At 42.6% G+C, this 12,966-nt stretch overlaps 1 protein-coding gene across 1 annotated transcript in view; it reads left to right on the forward strand.

The window, feature by feature from the left end:
- Nucleotides 1–6,895, forward strand: part of PEX7 (peroxisomal biogenesis factor 7) — an 83,922-nt gene extending 77,027 nt beyond the window's left edge. Inside the window, exon 10 of the mRNA XM_008176882.4 lies at nt 5,033–6,895. Coding sequence (XP_008175104.1) covers nt 5,033–5,101 — 69 coding nt within the window. The 3' untranslated portion in view covers nt 5,102–6,895. The remainder of the gene's footprint in view (nt 1–5,032) is intronic.
- Nucleotides 6,896–12,966: the final 6,071 nt, after the last annotated feature.

Raw genomic sequence — 12,966 nt, forward strand, 5'->3', positions numbered from 1 at the left:
AAGCAAAACACTTCACACAGTTACTCACTAGGGCCTTCTGTGGGACTGTTCATGTGCTTAAGTATTCAGATGCTCAAGTACCTTGCTGAACTGGGGCTACAAGAGCCATCACATCCTCTTTCAAACTACAGTAGCTTTTATGGCAGCCATTTTAAGGGTGTAGTTTGTGTACCAAAAGCCTAATGAAAGTCACCCGGCTATTTTGGAACATAGGTAATCCCATCAAACATAGGATTCCTTGGATGACTGGGATGCCATCCATACATTGTTGTTCATTGTAAACCTACTGAGATATTAAATAAGAATGTCTTAGTTTAACTGTCTCTTGGTTTTTCTGACTTGAATTTACCGAAGCAAAGTATAGTTACTACTTTGACTTCATAAGGTTCTTCCACTTTTGATTCACTAAACGGTAGAGCCTTGGAAAACTTTACATAAAATGTGGGTTGTTACAAACACAGAAACACATTTAGTTGGCATATTTGTATTGAATAATCCAGTCAGATCACTTCACTCTTGAAATTAATCTCTATAGTCATGTCCACCAGCACAATATAGAAATAATTTAGTTCGGTTCCGAGGTCTTACTTTCCATCATCCATTTTCGACTGTAGCACTTTATCATATTTAATTTGAGATGACAGAATGGCATTTTGTCAAACATATGTTCTGGGTTGTTAACTCAAAACTTACCATTTTGAATCTTGCTCAGAAGGTTCGCCCGTACATTGCTGATGGCAGATAAACACTCTTGGACTGAATTGAGACTTTTATTAAACTAGTTATATTTTAGGAGTTAGCAGATTTGAAATTCTACATAAGAACAGCCAGACTGGGTCAGACCAAAGGTCCATCTAGCCCAGTGGCCAATGCCAGGTGCCCCAGAGGGAACGAACAGAACAGGTAATCATCAAGTGATCCATCCCGTCACCCATTCCCAGCTTCTGGCAAACAGAGACTAGGAACACCATACCTGCCAATCCTGGCTAATAGCCATTGAGGGACCTGTCCTTCATGAACTTAGCTAGTTCTTTTTTGAACCCTAAGATGATGGAAAGTAAGATACAAAAATTCTGCAGCATGGTGTCCTGTCTTGAATTAGCTTTAAACCTCTAGCTTGCCTCTGAGATGTGTAACTTTAATAAACCTTTTCTTTGTGGAAAATTTGTTCTTTTTGCATTTCGGTGTACATATTTGTACTGTACTCATCATAGTATGACACACATTGTGAGTAAAAATTTTAATAATCATCTAGTAAATAAGAAATGCATCAGTCAGCATTTTCTAACATAATTAAAATGTAAAAATAGACTCTGAATAAATGGGTGAAGCTAAAATTGCTTAACTGTATAAATTTACTGTGTCCTCATAGTTAGCAAAAAGATGCACCAAAGTTAGTGTAAAGGCTATATTTAATTGGTAATCAGCATTTCAACCATTACCAGTGAGTGAGAATCAACCTTTCTTGAGGAAAATAACTGAAAAGTACAAATGCAAACCAGCATTCAAATTAGGGATTTTAATCAAGGGGTTTTGCTTGCTGATTTAAATCAATGATTTTAAGTCACTTTGATTTAAATCAGTCATCCCCGCTCTTTGCATAGAATTTGTTCATCACCATTTCCAACATGAGTTTTAAGTATGGACGTCACACTGCACAGGCAGATATGACCCAGAGTTATTTGCTGTAGGTTTATTTTCTTTTCCTAACTAGCTACATTTATGTACTATCAGAGAATCTGAGCAAGTTGGGCAAAAATAACCCAAGTGGTCCTAGTCAAACTGCCTTTTGTGTAGTCTCTGTTTATTCTTATTATCACTAGATTAAATGGTTCTGTAACTATATTTATTCAGAGCTTGCTGCGAGATACTAATTAGGTTGATCATAGGTGGGGATTCCCCAGGGATTTTTCAGGTGCCATTCCATGTCTTGTTTCCTCTTGAAAGAAAGTATTGCAAATGTAGTACCAACCCATACCTATGGGAAGGATAAAAATACTTACTGTGTGTTTTATACAATTGCCATTCTCTGCACACCCTTCCTGGGAGAAATCAGATTTTTTGTGTGTGTGAAATTGTGGATGAACTGCAATACAGCAAAATGTTATATCACACAAGGCTCTGTTAGTCAAGTGAACAGACATAATGTCATGAGATTTTGTTCTGTTCTGTTTTAGGGTGTAAAAGGTAAAGTACCTCAAATAACTAAGCAGTTGCAACCAATTAAGGAAATGCCACAAATGAGCAGTAACCATGGAATGGGACAACTACAGTGTGTATCATACAAAATTAAGTTTGATTTCCAACTTTCTAGTGTGCACCTGTTCATTCTAGTTTTATATTGAAGAACGTGAATTAGTTTTATAGCAAAATGGTCTCCCATTGACATCCCTGAGAGAACACGGCACTTTGAAGATACTTTTCAAATGTTGTTTTCACCCTCGTTTAGTGGCTTGTATTCATAGGCCTTGTCAACTTTATTCCTCTTCAGATCTCATCTTATCTCTTACCTTTGCCTTCATTTCTTTGTCCCTCCACTGCTCTGTAACAAACTACGTATTATACGTCATTCTGTTACATAGTTGTTGATCTAGTATCTGGTATTGTTAGAGCATCTTTAATTGCATTAGCAAATCTAAAGCATTTTGTAATCTGGTTTTATGAAAGGTTTTTTCCCTGTCTGTTAATACTGATTTTATCCAGTGCTGTAGATTCATACCAGCCTTCATATTGTGATACTGCAAATCTGCACCAAAAAGGGATTTTAGGGGTTTGTTTAGAAAAATTCAGACCAGCTTAGATTCTTCTGCTATATTGCTAAAGTTGGGTCAGTTTAGATGATATCATAGTCCCATCAGGTTCACGTGGAGCTCTCCTTGGAAAGGATGGATGATTGAATGGTCAGGGCTCTAGCTCAGGTCCTTGGGAGACCAGAGACCTTCTATTTGCTGTTCTGCAGCAGACTTGTGTGTGAAGAACTCATGCAAATCGCTTTAGTGTCTCTGCCTCCGTTCCCCATCTGTAAAATGGGGATAATAGCACTTCCCTATCTTACAGTGGTGTGAGGATAAATACATTTAAGATTTTGAGGCATTGAGCTAGCACAGTAATATTGGCCATACCTGAGAGAGAGAGAGAGAGAGAGCGCGTCACCAGCTCCTTGTGGGGAGGAGGAGTGGCTGTGGATCCAAGCCTTCATGGATCTCCTGGTTCCTCTCCTGCCCATCCCCTACCACCATCAGAGCTAGGCTATTTATGCTGAAGTTACTCCGCCATCTCCATGGACTAAGTGGTATATAGGAAAAATATAACCTTGCAAGCTCCTGCCCACATCCATGCATTTCATCCAACAGAAATGAAACCAGAATTAGTGTGACACTTTCCGGGGTACCCAGGGTTGTGACGCACCTCACTACCACCTGCGTGGGGAAGCCTTGTCTGAGCCTGCCATATGTCAGCTCTCTGACTCTCTGGGACACAGGCAAAACAAATAGAGCTCTTTAGGACTACACAGACTCTTCTGTCCCTCTGCAGGTTAGCAATAGACACCCTCCAGTCCCCAGTTCCTCCAAGCATCTCCCTGGAGTGTCCAGGCCATGGTACTTGACACACGTGCATTATTTGCAGACTCACTGCTCCCAAAGGAACAGTGCACCCCGCTTACCAGTTATACCTCAATCACCACTCCTCTTTACGCACAACACTTATATTGGCTTATAATGCAAACAAGCAAAAGTTGATTTGACAGACTACAAATTCTAGTGAAAGCAAGTAGAAGTATCGGAAACATGTAAAATATTACATTATATTACATTACACATAAAATAAAAACCTAGCGTGCATTCCAGAATCTAGTGTACTTAGCTAGTTATTGTCATGTCTTTTAGAGCAAAAACTCACCTGCAGTCCTACTAGCATAGAACAGACAGGCTTAGCTGTTATCTTCCCATTCATGAGCCATACTGTCCTTTTTCCTCCTTGGTGGAAAGATGTAGGAGGGTACCTCTGCCTGCCACCCCACATGTATGCCAATAATCTATTGTCTTTACTTGTAAACGGTACTCCCCTCCTGCTCTTTTTTTATTTCCTGTAAATTTCCTCTCCAAGATTTCACAGTCTCTTGATTAGCATTTTGGTTCTGTATGCGAATAGACCTATATTGTGAAGGGAACAACACACAATGCCCAGCCAGGGAGACAAGTGCCTATTACCCCTTTGCCTAGAAGGAACTGGTCTGAAGCACGTTGCCTCCTGTTTTACCTGCCTTAACTTCAAGGGTTTGAGAATGTAATTTTCTGTAAAGATACATAATGCCTTAAATATTATCCATACACACATTTAGAAAGGATTATGATGACCACTGGGATACTGGCTCTTGGTCCTGTCCCCACATGCCACCTTTTAGTGAATTATTTTGCATAACCTGACCCAGGGAATCCCTGTGCATCCTTTGGTGTTCTCTGCCAATTGGCACACATCCTGTGTCACAATTAGTTTTACAATTCATTAGACAAGGTGGGTGAGGTAAAATCTTTTATTGGACCAACTTCTGTTGGTGAAAGATAAGCTTTTGAGCTACACAGAGCTGTTCTTCAAGTCTGGGAAAGGTACTAAGAGTGTCACAGTTAAATCCAAGATTGAGCAGACCATTTAGCATAAGTAGTTAGCACATATTCTAATCTAAGGGACCATTCAAGATTAATATATCCCTTATTTAGCTGTGACACTCTTAGTACTTTTCCCAGACCTGAAGAAGGGCCCTGTGTAAGCTTGAACGCTTGTCTCTGTCACCAATGGAAGTTGGTCCAATAAAAGATATTTCCTCATCCACCGTCTCTCTAATACCTGGAACTAACATGGCTACAACAACACTGCATTTTACAATTCATGTCAGAAATTAAGGAATTATTAAAAACAAGCACCAATCTGAACCCAAAGACCAGGCATCGTTTTCTGTACTTTTGATCACAAAAATCAGAAGGATCAAACTACTTTTCCAGTAACTCTAACATGGACTATGTTTTCTTTGTAGGTGGCAGACTGCGCTTGGGATGAATTAGTGAAGATCTATACCCCATCATGTCTGGCAGCTCCTGTGTAGCTCCCCACTTTGCTCAGTGAAGAAAGAGAGCTGACTTGGCGGGAAGCTTTCTCTGCTCCCAAGAAACTAAACTCATACTAGAGGTGTTGATAATGTGGCTTTAATCCTCATGTCTCTTTTTAAATATGATTTGTAGTTTTAACTGAAGATGTTATGCATTTGAAGATACATTTTCAGTGCAGCATGTGGGGACCCGTATTAAGGCTGGTTCAACTGTACAAACAGTGCTTAAGGCAGCAAAATAATGCCTGGGTGATCAAAGGCTGGCAGGGGCAGACATTTTGCTGGGGGCAGTGCCAGCCAGGTTTGTCTTTGGGGGGTTACATGGGTAAACGTCTTGACAGTGGGAGATGTGAATCAGATTTCCGAATCCTGATAAAGAATAAAGACAAATGGCAATTTATTTTGAGATACTGGCGCTGTTTTAAAAAAAAGAGGGGAGGCGTATTTACTGTAAAATAATGCAGCATCAACTTGAGGCTTGTGTCACTCAGTTGATTTGATATTGATACGTTTTGCTCCAAATTCATGTCGCATTATTTTCTTGTGTAATATGATGAATGCTGTTGATAGACCGTTAGTGTCACACTATAACAAGCTGCTTCCTTTGACCTTTTTGTTCACTGTTTCATGATGGCAGAAAAGCTTATTTCCATTTAGTCTTTTTATTCCCCATAGGTTTTCAGATAAAAAGCTTGATGGAGGGTCATGCCAAAAGAAATTCTGTTTTAGATTATGCTCAGAGATCACAAAATAGAGACACATTGTGATGGGAAATCCTCAAAAGAATTAGGCATTCTTTTTTTTAATGCTTATCCAAACTTCTTTGCGGCTGTCACACAGACATTGTAATAATCCTCACCTGCATCAGACCCCTTTACCTTCAGAGACTCCTTCGCAGGGCCCAGCACTTTCGGCAGCCTCTTTGCAGTGCCCTGACTACTACTGAACTCAAATGTTGTATGCTCCCAGGTAGTGTATCCCAGAGTTGGTGAGATTTGCATTAAGCCTTGGCCAAATGTCTGAGGGTGCCCAATCTGCTGGAGCATTTGAAGATACAGGATGGGGAGAGAGCATTCAGAGATAAGGAACTGGATCTTATTTCAGAGTTACAGGTAAAGGAGGAATGTGTCCTATTTTAGAGATAGGAACCAGGGGATACTGGACAGCCATGCACAGACAGCTGTGCCTAGATTAGGAGGCAAGGTGAAATATGAAATTCTTTTCCACTTCTGAGAGGTTTGGATTCTGCATGATTCTTATTTTTTTTAAATCAGGTGATCTGTTCCTGCATACCACGCCCAGTAGCTGAATTAGAAACAAAAGTTTTGATTGTGCAGTGTTATAAAATATGACAGATTTTAAAATCATGATGCTTTTTCATTTTAGGTGCTAAGAAATGAGACAACCATAAAGCTATGCTGCTTATAGCTTTTACTAGTACCATGGGCCATAAAACCCATGCCTATGCATTAAAATTGATTATTTTTAACCTTAACAGTCCTTTCCTTTCATCTCCCTTTTCTGCTTAATATTCAAGCAACATGTCCGAGTGGGTGGAGGTCATGGAATATCTGTATATATTGTGTGTAAGTATGGAGGATATTTTTAATCAGATAAGATATACTGTTATACTACATCCATTTGAAAGCTAAACATGGAAAAGCCAGTATGAGGCTACAAACAATCTCAGCCTTTCATCTGAGATGTCATTAGCAGGATGAAAAGATGCTTTCAGTATGTAACCAGTACATCCAACAAATGGATTAAACTTTCACCTTAGCTACCTCCTTCCCCCCTTGTGCACTGTCTAACTTTCATTTAAGAGCTGCTGAGTCAAGATTTTACTCTCTTGAAAAATGGGTGAACCCAAAAGCTCAGTGTGGCTTTTAGCCTTACCTTATAATCTCTAACTGGGAAGAATGTGCTGTTATAAACATTTTTGCAGTGCAGTGAAAAATGTTTCTTTGTCAGTAGTGTAACTAATTTGTAATTTTCAGGGTATGCTTGCTACACATGTTCATTTTAAGAAATTGCTTTTAAGGATGACAGCACTATCTTCTAATTCTTCACTAATTATATTCAAAATAGACCTTTAAGTACAAATGTCGTGAACATTTAATCCATTCTTTCAATTTTTAAGGACAATTTTTAGTTGTTAGTGCACAGGCTTTTTCTTGAATCAAGCAATATTGTCAATTTAAAAATAAAAGTATTTATTGCTCTAGTATGCTTAAATTAATGGCACACTGTGGTAAATAGTAAGTTGTTAGTATCCTTGGAAAGACTATTATACTTATTTTACCAATAACATCCTAGCAGTAGTGATTAGAAAGGCAAATACAGTAAAAGTATGCTTAGGGAGACCTTGTAATACTCATAATGAGTAGTGTCTTTTAGGTGAATGGTAGAGATCGTATTTTCCTCAACATTGTTGGAGACCCTCTTATCTTTTATGTAACTTTTTCTAATTGTATGTGTGATGGGTTCCCCCCGGGGTGCCACCTGGAATTGAGGTACCATTGAGCCCCCGACCCACCAGCCTGGGCTCCCTCTCACACTGTATTGCTGTGACAAGCTGCGGCACCCTCCAGCCTGCACTTTCACCGACATTCACACAGGTAGGGACACACTTGCCACAGATACACACAGGCTCTCTTAACCACCAGCTTCCGAGCCTCGGACTATCCTGCCCTGGTCAAATCTGGCCAGTATATGGGTTTAATACCTGGTCTGCCTCTCCCTCAATGTGACGCGAACAATGCACACTTCCGGTAACCAAGCAGAGATTTTCCCCAAGCACTCCAGTCAAAGCTCACTGGTTTAGATTAAAATAAAAACAAGTTTATTAACTACAAGAGAGAGATTTTAAGTGATAGCAAACAGATTATTTAGCAAATAAAAAACACACTAAGCTTAATATACTAAATAGATTGGATATGAATTAGCAGATTCTCACCCTGAGACATGATACAAGCAGGTTGCAGATCCTTAAGGGGATCTTGCTTTATGGCTTGGAATCCCCAGTTGTTTCATACACAGGTGGGAACCATTTGTTTCAAACTTGACCAGTCCGGTTTGTGGAAAAATACTGACATCCCAAAATGGAGTCCAGAATCATGTGGCCTGGTCACATGTCCTTGCAGTGTTATAGCAGCCATTGCTTACAGGCTGGCCAAAACACCTACAGGAAGGTTAAGCTATTCCACAGTCCATTGTCTTTGCTAAATGGGCCCATTTGAAATACAGCTCCCTAGTCAATATTCATAACTTCAGATACAGAAATGATACATGCATACAAATAGGATAATCAGGTTCAGCAAATCATAACTTTTCCAATGATATCCAACATGACTCATCTTGCATAATATGCATAATTATGCTATGATCATATAATATCACTATGAAGAATATGGGGTGCAGTTTCACAGTATGTGACTTCGTTTTGATAAAGTAGTGCTATTTAAATCTGTTCTGCTTGTGCAATCATGTGCTAAGAGTGCAAGTGTCCTCACTGTTCACTACTATAGACTGGCCTTCAGTGCTGGTGTTCCCCTACATGTTCCCTTCACAGTGAGGGAATATGATAAAATGAGGTTTCCTTCTGTGGTAGTAAGGAGGTTCTTGAATTCTACCACTCTCAAGGCTAATTTTCAGCTTTACTTTGGGGGGGGGGAGGAGAACAGTTTCTACCATTTTCATTGCAGAAATAACAAACATTGCTGTGTCCACACACACACACTTCACTCATTTGTGTGTGGTATTAAAACTTTTGGGGGCACATCCCATGATACTTAATAGTGCAGTAACCTGAGCCACGCTGATTTTTTCCCCAATGAGTTACGTGTGTTCCCCATGGCATATGGGTGGAATTACGGGGAAGCATGGGAGGACTAGCAGCACTCTAATGACACTAGGCCTGTGTCCACATTGCAGAGTGGTCATGTTAGCTGACAAGTTGTGCTCTCCTGAGCTGTAACTGGCCAGCCACCTTGTGTTAAAAACACTGCACTCGGTATTTTGTGTGTGGATACAGGTAGAGTTAGGGGCAACACCTGAGTTATAACTTCAAGTTAACTTTGCAGTGAAGACAAGCCCTGAGAGGCAGCACATGCTATTGTGGATTAAACATGGGACTGAGAGTTCCTGTGTTCTGAAACCTTGAGCAAGCCACTCTACACCCGACTTGCAGTTTGTTAGTCTGAGGCACCAAGAAGCATCCTCATCTGATATTGACGCCCCTGGCTGAGCCATTTGTTACACACACCAGCAATTTAGGTACATTAAATCCTGGGTTACTCCCATAAGCCCTAGAAGTGGCTGTGGCAAAAGTGCTTTTTTCAGCTGCACCTGGTGAGAAGAGTGGGACCAATGCAGACTTTGTCACAATTATCCACACATTTGCCACCTCAAGATTAGAATTCTGCAGTGTGCTCTACAGGGGTTTACATCATGAGACCATTAGAAACTGAAGCTGGTGCAATATGCCATGGCCTACTTATTTAGTGGAATTTTCATGCCAAGAGCACATAAACCAGGGCTCTGGGATCTGCAGTGGCTTCTAGTAAGTTTCTGAATGAAATCCAGTATGTTAACCTATATATAGATCCTTACCCATCTTGGCCTGTTTAACTTTGTGAGTTTGTGCCTCTCTTTATACTGGGCTGCTGACATTGAGCAGTGAAGGCATTTGAGCTGGAGCACCTTTGCTATAACAGGGAAGGAGCTGCTGCTGACAGGACATTTTGTCTGAAAGCTCTTAGGTTTTGACCAGGGCCGGCTCTAGGTTTCTTGCTGCCCCAAGCAAAAAAATTTTTGGCTGCCTCCCACCCCAGCGCTGGGCTCTCCCCCCCCCCACCCCCTGCCACCCCAACTCTGGGCTCTCCCCCCCCCCCGCACCCTCACCCCCTGCTGCCCCAACCCTGGGTTCTCCCCTTCACCCCACCTCACCCGCACCCCCTGCTGCCCCAACCCTGGGCTCTCCCCTCCACCCCACCTCACCCGCACCCCCTGGCACCCCAATCCTGGGCTCTGCACCCCACCCGCACCCTCTGCTGCCCCAACCCTGGGCTTCCCCCCCCCCACCCACACCCCTTGCCACCCCAACTCTGGGCTCTCCCCCCCCTCACCCCACCCTACCTGCACCGCCTGCCGCCTGAGTGCTGGGCTTCCCCCCAAGAGTGCTGACTCCGCCCACTCCCCCCTCACCTCCAGCCGGTCCAACGCTGGCAAGGTTGGGGTAAGCAGCAGGGCTCCCGGGTCCCTCCAGCTGGGGCTCCCACCTCCAGGACCTGCCGGGACCTGGGAGGACAGAGCTGGGGGAACGCCCCGGCAGGGGGCTGAGAAGCCGGGGCAGGGCAGCCCCAGAGGGAGTGGAGCCCCGGAGAGCAGGACGCAGACCCCGCACGGCAGTGCCCCGCCCTCTATGGCCCTGCTGCTTCTGGCCACCCTGCCACAGTCCCTGGGTGGCTCGGCCCGCTTTGCCCAGCCCCGGCTGCGGCACTAGGGGGCAGCCGCCCTGCGGCACCTGCAGGCGGCTCCGTGTGCCCCAAGGGGTGGGCCCCCGCCCAAGTGTCCCCCGCTCGGAGCCCACCCGGCCATAAGGTGTGGGCGCTGCTCCCTGATGCGAACCGCAGCGGCCCCAGGGCGCCCCCGGTGCAGGATGCGCTGCTGCTGCCAGGGCCGGCTCTAGGCTTTTGCCACCAAAGCGCAAAAAAAAAAAAAAAAAGAGGCTGGCTGGAATGCCGCCCCTGAAAATGTGCCGCCCCAAGCACCTGCTTGGTTTGCTGGTGTCTGGAGCCTGCTCTGGTTTTGACACTCACTCTTCCCTAGTCTTGGTCCACGAGAGCCTGAACCTTCTAAGTACACTGCAAAACCATCTTTTCCCAGAGGCTTTTTGGAGCGAAGAGAGAGACATCCACTTGGCAACAAATATTGATATTAAAGGGGTGAGAATGGCAGACAACCATTTGGGGTACAGGACAAACCAACGTTGAAAATGCACAGAGCAACAGCATACAGACAAAGGAGGAAAGAGGCCAAGGTGGAAGATAAAAGATGGGAGAAAGCAGTGGGGGAAAGGAGATGAGGTAAAATTGGAAGAGAATTTTAAAAACAGTAGACATGAGAAAATGGTGTTGGAGTGGATAGGATGGGTGAGACGGAAAGAGAAATATGAGGAATGGAGGAAGGAAATAATCTAGAAAAGATTCAATGCTGAGTGCAATTGGTGAAAACCTGGTCCCATTGAAGTCAATAGGAGTTTTGTCCTGGATGTGGCCAGGATTTCACCCACTGAACTAGCAGAGTCAAGTAAGGGGTAAGATGAAAATAGAGAAAAATAGGACAGAAGGAGAGGCAAATTACAAGAGACAAATCACCATGGGTGGGGCAGCCAAAGAATATAAAACACTGACATCAGAAACTGAGCCAATATCAGAATATTCGCTTGGTTGATGGAGCTGGTGGAAGCAAAGCTGCCAGGAATGAAGATCACTTGACTTGCATTCAACTTGAAGCTTCCAGAAATTTATGTTGTAAAAAATAAACCATGTGAAAGCTGTTATAATTTATTTTTTGCTCATTATGTTCACACATACCTGTGTAACATCTTTACATTTTATTTCAAGGGCAAAAGTAACCTGTTTTCCCCTCCTGCAATTTCTCTCCATAGTTGGGTTTTGATGATTCTGCTTGTTTTCTCTTTTCTTTATTCTAACTAGTTACCTATTTTAATTCTGAAATATTAATCTGAAAACCACACCCAGACCTTAATAGCTTCCTGGCTTCATACTCTGTATGAATTTTGCCCTGCACCTGGTCCACTTTAAGCAGCTATGATTCATATGTGACACTCTGGTGAATCTCTCTTCAGGGACTGGTCTAATAGAGGATAAAGAATCTATTACAGCTACCAGCAGTTACTCTTGGTTCAGGGATAAAGCCATGTGCTCTGGTGCTGAAGGTCCTGTAGTTCTATCCCTGCTGAGTGCAGGTTACACATGATGTGGGTTGGGGGATACTTGCAGACATACAAATTGAAGTTTGGTGGTTACTATTGTCTTTCTGTATCTTCCATTAAAAACCTTTGGCATCTCTGGTTTTACTATCACCTCTATTGACAATCTCTAAATATTGAGCTGGATTTGTAATTATTATTTATGTTGGGACACAAGTATAAAATCATATTGAAATGTAAAAGATGGATTTGGAAATTTCTCTAGTTGATGGCAAAGTCCTTGAGTCTCTGAATTGAAAATAAGAGATACTGAACTTCTTTTCTGCAGAATTTTCACATTCATGTAGAAGTGGTTTGGTTTGGTTTTTTTAATGCTAGTGAAATAAATCTTACTTAATAAATTGTTTTAACACATTGTGGGCTCCAGTGTGTTAGGCACTGTAAAAGCCTATAAGGTTTATCCCTGGCCCCTAAAAGAGAAGACTAGTGAGCCCTTCATACTGATTTTGTTTTTAAATCCACCTTTGAGTTGATTGCATAGGATGACACTCACAACTGCAGGGGATGGGGCCTTCTATGTGATTGGTCTATAGCAATGGAAACCACTTCCTCAAGATACTTGAATGACCACGGATCCTACCCCCTTTGGAACAAAATGTAAGAGTTGTACTAGTTTTCCTACCATGATTTCCCTGAAATCAATAAACAAAATCTCCCATACAATGCTTCACATGAATGGGGGGGGGGGGGGGGGGAGGAGAAAGAGTAGACTTGATTTGGTGGTTGGTTTTTTTTTGTATGATTTGTGACAAAGTTCCTCCTCTATCTTGGTGGGTCCTGCACTTATTGGCAGATTTTCTTGCCTCAGAGATTCACCATGTGGGTTGGGGAAACAGTCCAGAGACCT

This window comes from Chrysemys picta, chromosome 3 (assembly GCF_011386835.1).
Source record: "Chrysemys picta bellii isolate R12L10 chromosome 3, ASM1138683v2, whole genome shotgun sequence".
Lineage (NCBI taxonomy): Eukaryota > Metazoa > Chordata > Testudines > Emydidae > Chrysemys > Chrysemys picta.